This window comes from Pteropus vampyrus, unplaced genomic scaffold, assembly GCF_000151845.1.
Source record: "Pteropus vampyrus isolate Shadow unplaced genomic scaffold, Pvam_2.0 Scaffold22, whole genome shotgun sequence".
NCBI lineage: Eukaryota > Metazoa > Chordata > Mammalia > Chiroptera > Pteropodidae > Pteropus > Pteropus vampyrus.
In genome coordinates, this window is record NW_011888803.1 from 13,126,623 (window position 1) to 13,139,898 (window position 13,276).

Here is a 13,276-nt window from a genome sequence, read left to right on the forward strand (position 1 = left end):
CTTGGTCAAAAGAGCATCATCAGAGACTGATTCCCCAGAGAGACGTTAAGGAGAGCAGCAGTCAGGCTGCAACAAGGAAAGAAGGGAAAAGCAGGACACACAGACAATCACTCATTCAAGGGTGAGATAGGCAAGGAAAAGAGAAATAAGATGTGGACAGGTGATCAGCAGGGCCAAGTTCATACACAGCCTCTTCATTGTGGGAGGCGAAAAGAGTAAAATAATTTTCACGGAAATATTTTGAAAACATAGTGGGGGTGGGAATGATTTAAAATAACATATTAAATACTTCTGCAGAATTTAAGTCTTTAAACCAGAGATATTAGCAGTAAAAATTTTTTTTTTTAATTCTCAAAAATGTTAAAATAGCAGATAAGCAATGGCAACAAGAAAGTTTAAGGTGGATATCCGGCAATCTGCACATATGCAAAGTGGACATTTGCCCAGTCAGCACGTCTCGGTCTCAGATTTATAAATCTGCTCCTTACTTTGGTCTATTGCTTTTTAAAATTATCTCCACAAAGTTCTAAGAGCAAAAAGTCACATTTTCAAATGTGGAGGGTGCTCCCGTAGAAACATTTTCTAACAACATTTTCAGGAAATTAAACAATTTTTTATAAATCAAGAGAAGTTACCATGGCAACGGTAGTACAGGTCAGGGTTATAACCCTAACCTCCATAAAGACAAACACCACACAGGATGGAAAATGCTGCTGCTGGACAGATTTTAGAAGGGGTCAAGGCAGTCTCTTCTCCAGACTGGGGAAGAGGCAACAAGAGAGGCTATTCAATCTGTCAGCTCCCAGCCAGCAAAGAACTTTACCCGGCATTACCTCATGTTAAAATGGCAGAGACTGACTGGGCCCAATCCCTCCAGTGGAGCAGGGGGCTGTGCTTTCCTAGGGCAATTTCACAGCGTTTGGACGTTACTGTGATAAATGACAGTGTTTAAGTGATGTGGCCAGCCAGCATCTTGGTAGGAATGTTGTAACTTCTTTGCCTAGCTTGTGTTCTGAATTGTTTACTAAACCCTGATGTTTACTATTATTGCTCTGATTTCTGTTTTCACTTTTTCTAAAATTCCAACGCTGGATTTATGGAGAGTTCTTGTTTGAGAGTTAGCTGACTTTCAGGTTGAACATTTTGCTCCAGTGTGTTAGAAATCATCCTTGGCTAGTGTCGCCAGTTCTAACTGGCCTGCACTGTCCTCTGTCGAGACACCAGCCAGACGGAGGTCTAGCTGCCCTGCTATTCCCAATCCTGCTCCCCTGCCCACTTCTGGTGTCTTTATACTTCCCAGCAGAGTGTTATCATTTAAACTACATTGAGTATCTCCGTGTGACGGGGGAACACTTTTTAAATGATATGACTATCTTATTCATTTAGGGCCTCCAATCCTATATGAGTCAAATTCAAATTAATACAGTAATTTATACGGCAACACTCAAACGAATAAGAGAGAGGGGAGAAGGGGAGAAGGAAAGGGGAAGGGGAGTGGGGGGAAGGGAAGGGGAGGAGGGAGGAAAGGAGGGAGGGGAGAAATGCCTTCTGAGAAAATGTGACCTTTGCTGTCAGTTTAACTTTTTATTTTTTAATTCATTTGTTTTAATTAAAAATTATTGGGGTGACAATGATTAATAAAATCAAATAAATTTCAAGTGTACAGTTCAACAGTATGTCATATATATTGCATTGTGTGTTCGTCTCCCAAAGTTAGATTTCCTTCTGTCACCATATTTGACCCCTTTTACCCTTATCTACCTCCCCGCTCCCCGCTTCCCTCTGGTAACCACTAATCCACAGTCCTTGTCCATGAGTCTCTGTCGTGTTTGTTGCTTTCGGTTTTATATCCCACATACAAGTGAAATCATATGGTTTTCAACTTTTTCTGTCTGACTTATTTCACTTAGCATGATTATCACAAGGTCCATCCAGGTTGTCGCAAATGGCAGTATTTCATCTTTTCTTATGGCTGAGTAAAAGACCCCGAATAGCCAAAGCAATCCTGAGAAAAAAGAACAAGGCTGGAGGTATCACTCTGCCTGATTTCAAATTATACTGCAAAACTACAATAACCAAAACAGCATGGTATTGGCAGAAAAACAGACACACAGACCAATGTAATTTTCTCATGTATCTGCTGTATGTCTGGGACAAAATGGCCAGTTCAGAGGTAATCTTACCTGTTTGTTAGGCTGAGGTGATTTCCCAACAACCTCCATTTAAACAAACACCAGGGAGTGTTAATACATGGAAGGTATTTGTTTAGTAATTGCATTTCACCAATATTCGGTGTTTGTGTATGAGCGGTTTACTTTGACCATTGCTTAGCACATACTACCTATTAGATCTCTGAAACATAAATCGCCTCCAGTTTGTTTTGATTTTTTTGCTGCATCTACACAGGACTGCCATTGGGTAAGTCACTCATGAATAACAGCAGAGGAAAAAAATGCCCCAGATAGAGAAGGTTTTTTAACCTCCCTAAGCTTCCCTCCCTTTCAGGCTGAAGAGGACTGGCAGACAGAATACAAGTGCAGGGCAGGTGCGCATAGCGGGCACCTCACCACCACCACTAACTAGGTGTTACTGTTATTTGGGGGGTAAGGAAGCTGTTCAGAGGCAAGCAGAACAGTTAGCATTTTACGTGTGTCTATTTCCTTCTCTTTCTCCCAACTGTGATCTTTCCTGACCTCGAAAGGAACCAGGAAAGGGAAGACTTTCTGCCACAGTCCTCAGAGAAGGAACAAAGTAAAACTGACTTGGAGCCACATGTATGATTAACCACACATCCCATTTGTCCCTGCCTGCCAAGGAGCTTGGAGCCAAATTTCAAACTCAATCATACCAACCACATCAACCCATATGGCTAACAAACTACACTTGTTTTTCTTTTGTCCTCATTTTGTATTTCTGCTTACATGGTTGGTATGTCTATTGTTTTAAGCCCATCCCAAATCTTTTTTTGGAATAAGGCAGAGAATAAGCAAATACATAGAAGTAAGGAGGGTTCTGAGCTTTCTGATAGTGAAGTTATTAAACCTGGCCCCCTTCCCATGATAACAGAGCCTCCAGATCCTCACACCCCCCCTACAGTCAGTCACTGTCATTCCCACAACAGTTGCTCCTTTAAGGTCAAAACAAATACATAAATTTAAACACTCATATCGTTTACAGGCATACCTGAGAGACATTGAGGGTTCAGTTTCAGACCACTGCAATAAAGCGAGTGATCTTTTTGCTGGTGGAGGGTCTAGCCTTCAATTTGTAAAAGTGCAACACCTGTGAAGCACAATAAAGCCAAGCACAGTGAAACAAGGTATGGCTGTATACACCTGCGTGACGCTAGCTAAGGGCTTATCCTCAGCAGCTTTCATAATGAGCAAGCAATTAGATTGGTCAAAAATATAAAAGATACATCACCACTTAAAAGCAGGTCACAATAACAATTAGATGATAGAAAACAAAATTGCTGCCATTCCAGCAACTAATGAAAGTATGTTACTGTAAACAAGCCAGTGGTGGTGCTATAACCCTTCCTGGGAACCAGCAAACACCCTGAGGGACCAAACTGACAGGGGGTAAGGGATGACAGTTCATTTTACTTTGCAGTCCAAGAGGACAAGGAGCTGGTTTTTATAGGATGACACTTAGGACATAAGCCGGCTTATTCTAAAAGACAAAGCTGATTTCTCAGGACCGTTTACCCTCTTCTGCCCTCCGCTGTTGCCAGATAGTCTTCTTCCAGTTTCCTGTTTCCTTCCAAGCCTGTTGTTTCCAAAACCAATGATTACAAATGAGAGGTGTGGTCTCAGAAGAAAAATACAACAGATCTGTGCTGTCCTAATGAGAACCTAGCAGGGAGGCCAATGGCAGAACAGTGCTTTGCAACAGACAACTGTTTACATTAGTATAACAAGTGGGTTTCTGATACAAATTCTCTGCTGGCCTATAAAAGTGTTTATCTAACTAAAGTGTAATTGTTTCCCTAAATCTTGTCAATCTGCTGTGGTTTTTACTTCCAGGTGAAGGCTCTTCACCTCCTCCATACAGGAAAGGAGCAGCCTTTTCTCAGCCGAAGAACAACCTTAAGATGCCTGGGAGAAAGAAATTTAGTAAAATGTTAGAGAGGAATGATTTATAATAGGTCTTAATGCTGATCGTGCACCAATAACAAGCCAAGGGAAATAGGGCTGATTTAGTAATTCTCTTGCATTTAAGGAAGACATCATGAAAAACAACTGCAGCGGTCATCAGAGTCAAAGTCAACTATGGCTTGGAGCCAGGATGGCTTTGTTTTTGCTAATTTATAAGCAACAACATTTACCATTTCGTTTTTAAAAATATTTGCCTTTAACATCCGGTAGAGACACTCACAAAGGCTGCCTCTGGTCTTCCCATTACTACCCCCAAAACAGACCGGCTGTGATTTTTAGCACAGACCATATAATAACATATCTATAAAAATCAAGTTGCCCAGTAAGAATAACAGAAAGAGTTGGGTGAGTTTAGGTTGGAGGAGGAAGCAATCTTGGCTAAAAAGTGAATACTGTTAAGGTAAACTCTATGGGTTAATTAGAATGTTAGCAGGTCAAATTGTTGTTGGTTTTGTTTTTGTTTTTTTTTTAAAGTATCTTTCCTGAGATAAAATTCACATACCATAAATTTCACCCATTTAAAGTGCAATTCAGTGGGTTTCAGTATACGCACATTTATCAAAGGTATTTAGTATATTCAGTTGTGGAACCATCAGCACGATTTAATTTTAGAACATCTGTCCCCCGCAAAAGAGATCCTAGACTCATCAGCACTGCATTGAAACCCCCATTTCTCCCTTTTGCCCTTCAGCCCTAAGTGGCCACTAATTTACTTTGTCTCTATAAACTTGTCTCTTCGGGACATTTCATATAAATGGAATCATACAATATGTGGTCTTTTGTGTCTGTCTTCTTTGTCTTTCTCTTAGTGTAACGTTTTCAAGGTTCCTCCATGTGGTAGCCTGGATCACTACTTCATTCATTTTTATTGCTGAATGATATTCCAGTGTATGCGTATACCACATTTTATTTATCCACTCATCATGGATGGATGTTCGGGTTGCTTCCACTTTTTGACTGTTATGAATAATGCTGCTATGAATATTTGTGGACAAGTTTTTGTGTAGACATATGTTTTCATTTCTCTTGAGTACAATGTACTTAGGAGTAAAATTGCTGGGTCATATGGTTCAAATAATTTTTAAAACTGTTTGCATGGCTGCAGTAATGTTTTTCTAGTCATATATGAAGGAGGTGAGAGAGATTTAATATATCTCCACCCCCATCCTACCACCCATAAAGAAACGTTTTCATTCTCTCTTGGTCATGGCCCTCCTGCTCTGATGTCCTCTCCACTCGCTCTCCACACAGCAAACACTCTGAGGCCCACGACGAGAGCTCGAAGCCAGATGGAATTTCCAAAGATCACTTATCCCAACATCTTGTTGTCAAACAGGATTGGACTACAACCATCTAATTCTTAAAAGTCCCCAAAGAGGGAAAGAATGCAATTTCCCTCAGTTGCCTGTGCTCAGAAATATCTTCAAATCACTAACCCCAAATCAGATACATACTGTACAAATATTGAAGGAAGAAGAATAGTGATCAGGTTTTTAAACAAGTTTTAGAGACTATTCCCCCTTTCTTTAATTCTTCTCTGAACACGTCGTGTCACCTGATGCCCGCTAATTGTATGTATTCTCAGCACTGCCATGTCCTAAAATGAGTTCCATTTTGATCCAACGTAATAAATACAACTGTGGGAGACCTCCGCTGCCATTCCTTGAGGTATTTTTCTTTTGCTTCGATAGTCTTCTTTGAATCTATTTTCAGAGTCAACAACAGGACCACACAATTTAACATCCAGAATTTTCTGCTGTTGCTGCTTCTGTAATGGCCCGAACTTTCTCTTCTTTCGTGGTTCCTCTGAGAAGCATATATAAAATGAGTAATTACTGCTGCTAAAGAATTGCTGGAGTCAGCAACACTTCATAGGAACTGCATTTCCTCCTCTCCTCCTTGTTCTCCCACCACAAGTTCTCCCCCATAAGTTAAGAATTAAAGACATATTACTGGGATAAAGAAACCTGACCTGAAATATGTGTTGCAGCTCCAATGGCGAGCAACCAAGAGTGTTAACAAAGTAGCTGGAAAGGTTAGATAATTTGCCTTTGGAACAAGCCAACTCTGCACACTGTCACAAGATTAAAATCAGTTTGCTTTTCCTTCTGGACACCTCGTCTCTCCTATTTTTACTCCCCCAAAAAGGCAGGGTGGTTGAGGCAGATAAACAAATCATTTTGGCAACTAACTTTCTTGACCAGAAGAGAGCTCAAAGATAAATTCCATTGTGCATTAATTTTCCTATACTTCACTGTGATCATAATTTTTTGTGGTTTCTCTCTCCCTGGAGAGATAATAGTTAAGTGATAACGTTTCTGACATACAGAAGCTTAAAAACAGAAAGAATGTGTGTTATCTTTTAAAAAGTATGATGATCATTCACCCACAATCTAGATCATCTCTAAGCCATAGGAAAGAGTCCATTTCTCTCTTAAGGTTTGTTTTAACTCACGCTCTTAACTCATTTGACCTCAGGCAAGGAAGTTATCTCTGCACCTGTCTATCACCTGTAAAATGAAGATAATAATAGGACTTCATGGAGTTAATGTATAAGTGCTTCAAACAGTGCTGAGGACAGAATAAATACTGAGTTATCATCATCATCACCACCAAGACCGCCACCATCTTTGAGAAGCTGCCTGCATAGCATAAGATAATATTTCATGCAAGTATGAAGTATTACCATCTGTATTCCAGAGTGTTCCCATTTCCCCTGACTCATCCTGCAAGAATGATAGGTTCATAAGACAAAGCAAAGAAGGAAGAAAGACAGGGCACAAGAAGAGATGGGAGAGACATTTTACAATAACAGAGAAATGGCACCTACTTTTGTTTTTTCACAGCCATGTTTAAAAGAAATTCTTAAGAACGTTCTTTCCAATATGCAGGGAGGGACAGGAAAATTAGAAAGCCAAGAAATCTCTAGAGAAAGAAGTCCTAGAGATGCCCAGTCCAGAGAGCAATCTGTTATTTGAAATCCTTCTCTGTCAAGCATTCGTAGAATGTCCTACTCCCCACTTATGTTCATACACGAGCATCCTTGTGAGACCCAGAATGGAAGAAAAGGACTCTTCGTTCCTAAAAATGTCGTTACAAATGTAGAAGGGCAACGGGTAGAAAGCTGACACCTGTGCCTACCTCTCTCTGCGGCTGGCCAGGTCCCTGGTCGGCGGCACGGAGGTTTAGGACGTGCACCTCCTGCGGCAGCCCTGTCGTGCCCCTGCTGGCACAGCCTGACAAGACGGTAAAGCTCTCCATCAAGGCCTGGACCGGATGGGAGGCATTGACGGGCGACAGTTCACACTGGGTGCTGGGCTCTGGACCTGCAGAGAGAATCACAAAATGGGAACCGCTCAGAAACCACAATCGATTGTGCCACAATTAAATTACTTGTTCTGGATGGTCAAGCCACTGCCAGCCCACCAGAGGGGTCTCTCCAGACAAGCTGTTTCCAGGACTAAATGGCAAAAAAAAAAAAAGAAAAAAGAAAAAAAAGAAAAGAAAGAAAGAGAGAAAAAGAAAAAAAAAACTAGCCTATTCTTCCAAAACTCCAATCTCTTAAATTCCTTTTGGATGATTTTGATATGTATTTGATTATTTAAATTCTCTTTGAGATGCACAAGTCATAAATGTATTCCTCTGGAGGGAGGAAACCTCCCGTTTGACATCTGTGTTCAATTCTTCATTCCTCTCTTAGAAGAAACCCAGATATAAGTGAAACAAATTGGCTAAAGCCCAATAATATTATACATAAATAATATTAAACACCTAAAATTGTTACCCTCCAAAAAAAAAATAAGATACAGTTCCTACCTTTTAGTTACTTCTCCATCTCAGAGCAAGCAAAACAAACTTCAAACAATACAAAGTAAGATGAAATGAGTGGAGGCGATTGGGGCCAGGGCCGTAGAGCAAAGTTTGGGCCAGAGGTCAGAAAAATACTCCTAAGAGAGGTAAGGTGTGAGCAGAGCCTCAAATAGAAAAAGCATAACCCTAGTCATAATTGACTCGTACGTCCTCATTCTCTCTTTCTCTAATCAATCAGACCTTAAATCCTAAATCCATCCATTCCTCCCCATCTTTACCTCCTGTAGCTCTGTCTGTGCCCCCAGACAACTGCAGATCTTCCTTAAAGGAGTCTCAGCTATCCAGCCCTTCAAGCCACTTTATATATAAGCACTTTCCACCTTACCCAGGGGTGCTAAACTAAATGGTGATTCCAAATGCAAATGCCTGCCCGTCCCATTTCGCAAGCGTGTCCTGTCCCCAGAGAACTGCTGGCCTTATGAATAAAGCTTGAGTTCCTTGGCTTGGCACACAAGGCCATTCCTCTCTCTCCAGCCTCACGCCTCTGCACTCCAGCAACACCAGATGGCTTAATGGTCTCCAGACATATCATGATGTTCCTCAACTCCATGTGTTTATTCAAACTTGTTCCCTTTACCCAAATTCCTCTTCCACTCTAACTCCACTCCCACAACATCTCAAACTGAGGGAGGTACTTTCTCTATCCTCTTATAATTTCTCTGCCCGTCTCTGCTGTTTCACTTTCCGTACTGTACCCACCAGTGTACACATCCCTTTGCCAGTCCAGTGTGGCCTCCCTGATGGCCTTGGGTTACTCATCTTTGTATTCTCAGCACCCATCATGGGGCCTGTCTCAACAAATATTTGTTAAATAATCACTGAGCTTAAAAAAAAATTCTCCTTCCCCTGATCAGTAATTAAGGCATCATTCCGGGGACTTGATTTGGCTCTGAGGAACCAATATGGAAAACAGGTTCCTAAAATGATAGGAGGTACAACCCCACCACATTTTAGCTTCATTTGACATTGGCTGGATTGATAGAGGGACGTCTAGGAAAAGGGAGGAAATTTCCAAACATAAATCTCAGACACATCTGTAAGCTTGGTCTTACCCCCATTTGATAGCTGGGGAGGCTGAGACTTGAACATACTGTGTCCTCCAAACCTCAACCTTCCAAATAGAAGTTGGAAAAAAACCTGAGTGCACTCCAATTAGCATTTCCCGATTTCTACATAATAAAGACACTCTCCAGGATTGCAGCTCTGGTCTAAAATGCAAATGCAGTTCAGAACCAGGCAGTCCTGTACTCCCACTGCTATACCATGAACAGATTCCCTGCCAAGTCTATTTCAGAACTCACGGAAATTATCTAGGCTGATAATAGTTATCTGGTCTGAAATGAAGTATGTACCTTCTCAAATAATCACTGCCACCCTTTCTATTACTGTACTGTGTCCAGCTGCTTTCTGAGAAAGATAGGTATAGAAGGAAGACGTCACAGCAGCACAGGCAGAAGGTACTGAAAGTACAATTCCCTGAAGTCTCCCTCACAGAGCAAACAGTATGAGCAGGTGAGCCCTGTGCTGCTCCCATTCCTGCTGTCACCAGCCAAGTGGGACGTCTGGTATATCTCATGCCCCAGAGCTCCGGAGAAAGTCTCCTACTCCTACTCAACTATGGGAACATGCAGTGACAATTGCTACCCACACTGGAAAACCATTCTAATCAGGTTTCACAGCCTCCCGCCATGAATCTGCCATTATCACAAATTAAGCACACATAAAAAATACTTTTCAGTTCCATTTAAGTGCAAAGCTTAAATGGAACTGTAGTTCTGGCCTGTAGTTCTACCCAAAACACATCTGCAAAAAGGCCTGCAATCTGCTGACTCCCCTCCTGACCACACCACCATCACCCATCAGGGTTTTCCTTAAACCAGCACACTACCCATCTCCATACGAGGGTAGGAGCATACTCTCACTGGAAACAAATCAGAGGATGAGGGACACAGAGAGGGATGTCCCAGTGCTGAGGACGAGTGTGCCTCGCCTGGAATCTCTGTTCTGTCCTGCCACAGTCCAGGACAGGGCAGACCCCCGACATTATGGGCTGCAGCCCCAACCATGGCTTCTACGAGTCAGTCCAAGGTCAAAGAAAGGAGAAAGTAATGCACAGCCACACTCTGATCAAGTGATGGGATAGCTGCTCTTTACAGAGAGCCGCTGGGGTCAATTTTTAAACACACTCAGTATAGAATGTCTGTCCCTGAGCATCAGACATACCAGAGTCGTGTTTGGTTTTTGAGGTTCCTTATTCAGATTGTTTTCCTCTGCATTTTAAAAAGGAAAAAGTTAAAACATATGACTAAGCTATCCTTAAGTCAAAAAGACCAAAAAAAAAAAATTAAAAATCAAGAATTATCGACCTCCATCCCCAAGGGTATATAAGAAATGATGAGTTCAACAGTTCAACACATAATGTCAGTCTGATCTAGTATAAAATAATAAATTGCTCTCATTTACTAAGTGCTTGCTGTGGGCTGGGCAGTACTAGGTACTGTATACCTTTCCTAACACCACCATAAGGAAGCAATATTATCCTCATTTTAGAGAAAAGGAAAATGAGCTCAATAAACTTAACTATCCCAGTCATCCAAAGCCATGGACTTAGACCTGTCACCAAAGCCAATATGGTGAAGGTTTTCATTTGAAAATGTTGAACCCAGAAGGGTTCACTGGTGAGTTCTACCAAACGCTTAAGAAAAAAATTACAGCAATTATCTGCAATCTCTTTCAGAAGATAGAAACAGAAGGAATACGTCCTAACTGGTTCTATGAGGCCAGCATGGCCTTAATACCAAAAGCAGAAAAAGACATTGCAAGAAAAGAAAACTATAGGCCAAAATCTCTTATGAACATAGATGCAAAAATCTTCAACAAAATATTAGCAAATCAAATCCAACAATGTATAAAAAGAATTATACACCACAACCAAGTAGGATTTATCCTGGGTATGCAAGGCCAGTTCAACTTTCAAAAATCAATTAATGTAATCCATCATGACAACTGGCTAAAGAAGAAAAGAACAAAAATCACATGATCTTATCAATAGATACAGAAAAAGCATTTGACAAAACCTAACATCATTCACAACAAAAACGACAACAACAAAAACCTCTCAACAAACTAGGAATAAATGGGCACATCCTCAAACGGATAAAGAACACGTACAAAAACATATAGCTAACATCATGTCCTACTTAATGGTGAGAGGCTACCGGCTTTCTCACTAAGACCACTTATAAGGCAACATCACACTGAAGTCCTGCTGATGCACGCAGTTAGGTATGGCCGTATGACCAAATTCTGGCTAATAAAGTATAACCAGAGGTAATATATGCAATACATGCTGAAAAGAATGAAATGTGTTCTTCTGCCCTTTGCACCTTCCTGTTGGCTGGAACACAGATGTGACAGGTAGAGCTGGAGCAGCCATCTTGGGCCATAATATTGAAGTAACATCCTGAGTCAGGCAAAGCAATAAAACAGAAGTTGCCTGGGCCCTTGATAAACCTGGACCTGTTAGATAGACTCTGGGCTGCTTCTTTTTACATGAAACACATGTAAACTTTTCTCTTATTCAGGACAATATTATTTTGAGTTTTCTGACACTTACAGCTTAACCTACTTTAATTAAGATACTGGCTTCATTTTACTTCATCAAAAGTGCCACCTTCTTCTCACTGGAGGCTCCACATACAAGGTTTCCTCCAGGAACACTTCCCCCACCATTCCTGCTCCTCTCCCCTGCCTTGGTGTGGCAAACTCCTACTCATTCTTCAGATCTCTCAAGGAAGCTTCTTCCTACATTAGATATGCATTTTTTAGATATTCTCATTGTACTCTCTATTTCTCTTCACTGCACTTCAAGTGGCTAGACTCGTATAATTATTTTTGTAATTACTTGTTTAATGTCTGCATAAACCCAAAGACTGTCAGCACCACAAGAGAATGGCATCCAATCATTCTGCTTATTGCTTTATTCCTTATCCCAGCATAATGTCTGGCAAACAGCACACACTCAAATATTAAGGAGGGAGGGGCGGTAGGAGAGGAAAAGGGAAAGAACCACGAGGTGATCCATGTTCAAAGTATTTTACATCAATAGGAGACTTGACCTAGAGTTCTTCCTTTTACTCTTTACCTAGTAGCCAAAGCTTCAATCTTGTACTAAAGGGAAAAAAATCAATCATGTGATAAAGAAGGTGGCATTTTGGGTTGCTAAGAATCAAGTTTCGGCTGGGGCTTCCCCATCTTCAAATGTCACGGAAGACAGAAATGCAAACCTGTTTTTGTCCTCTCACCCCAAACACTCTTATGGCAAAGCCCTTTTCTCCAGGTGACACAACAATCCTCTGTCTCTCCCATCAGCATGCCATGCCCCGAGCCTCATCCTGCCACCTCCTGGGTCAGCCCCAAGCCTTCGTGCCTCTCTTCTGCAGCCACAGCCTGTTCCCAACCTTCTCCCTTTGCCTCACAGTGACTTCTTCTGCAGTCTGCCCACACAATGTCAGACCTGTCTCCAGTCAGAAAAACTTCCACCTGGGAATAATGTCATCTACCCCTCAGCTTCTACCACCCATGCCTGAGGTAGCAAGGCGACCATGATTCTCGCTTGACCACCTCAGGGCCCAAGCGTTAGCACCTTGCAGCCACGAACATGCTTCAAAACCCTGTGTGACTCATCTTTGTGGTAACCTGTGAGCTCTGAAACTGCTAGTTTAGGCTCTCGCTGACACTCTCAGGAGGCTGGGAGTTTCTCTTGTGGCCAGTGCTGGAAACCCATAGCCCTTCCTTCCCTGAGAAATCTCTTCCCCACAGTCAATAAGCAAGTGAGCAACATGCTCTGGTGATGATACTGATCAGCACAGCAAAAGCTGCTCTATCACAGTAAAGATCCACCAAGGCACAGATGATATAGAAAGAAATGCAGACTGAAAGCAACAATATCATAAACATACACTCCTGTTAACCGTGCCCACTGCTTTCTAATTAAAAGGCATTTTCCAGATACTTAACTATCTGAAGCCTCACAGAAACACTGTAAAGTGAGTAGAACAGATATTATTCCCCCTAGAAGTAAACTGTTGCAAGCCACAGAGCTGGGCGCACGTTTCAGTAAAGCGCTTCCTGACAGACATGCACATACAGGCTTCCCTCCAGTGGCATTCCTATTTCCTCCCAGTATGGAAATTGCTGTTTCTTCCAGGCATCGAGGACATGCTCTGTCCAAGATTCTTTGGGGGTAG

General features: G+C 41.7%; 1 protein-coding gene across 2 annotated transcripts in view; it reads right to left on the bottom strand.

Moving 5' to 3' along the window:
* The window catches only part of TGFBR3 (transforming growth factor beta receptor 3), a 182,920-nt gene that overhangs the window by 103,144 nt on the left and 66,500 nt on the right, over nucleotides 1–13,276 (bottom strand). For both annotated transcript variants that reach the window (XM_023528097.1, XM_011355638.2), the window contains one exon: nucleotides 7,299–7,483. In XM_023528097.1, coding sequence (XP_023383865.1) covers nucleotides 7,299–7,483 — 185 coding nt within the window. The remainder of the gene's footprint in view (nucleotides 1–7,298; nucleotides 7,484–13,276) is intronic.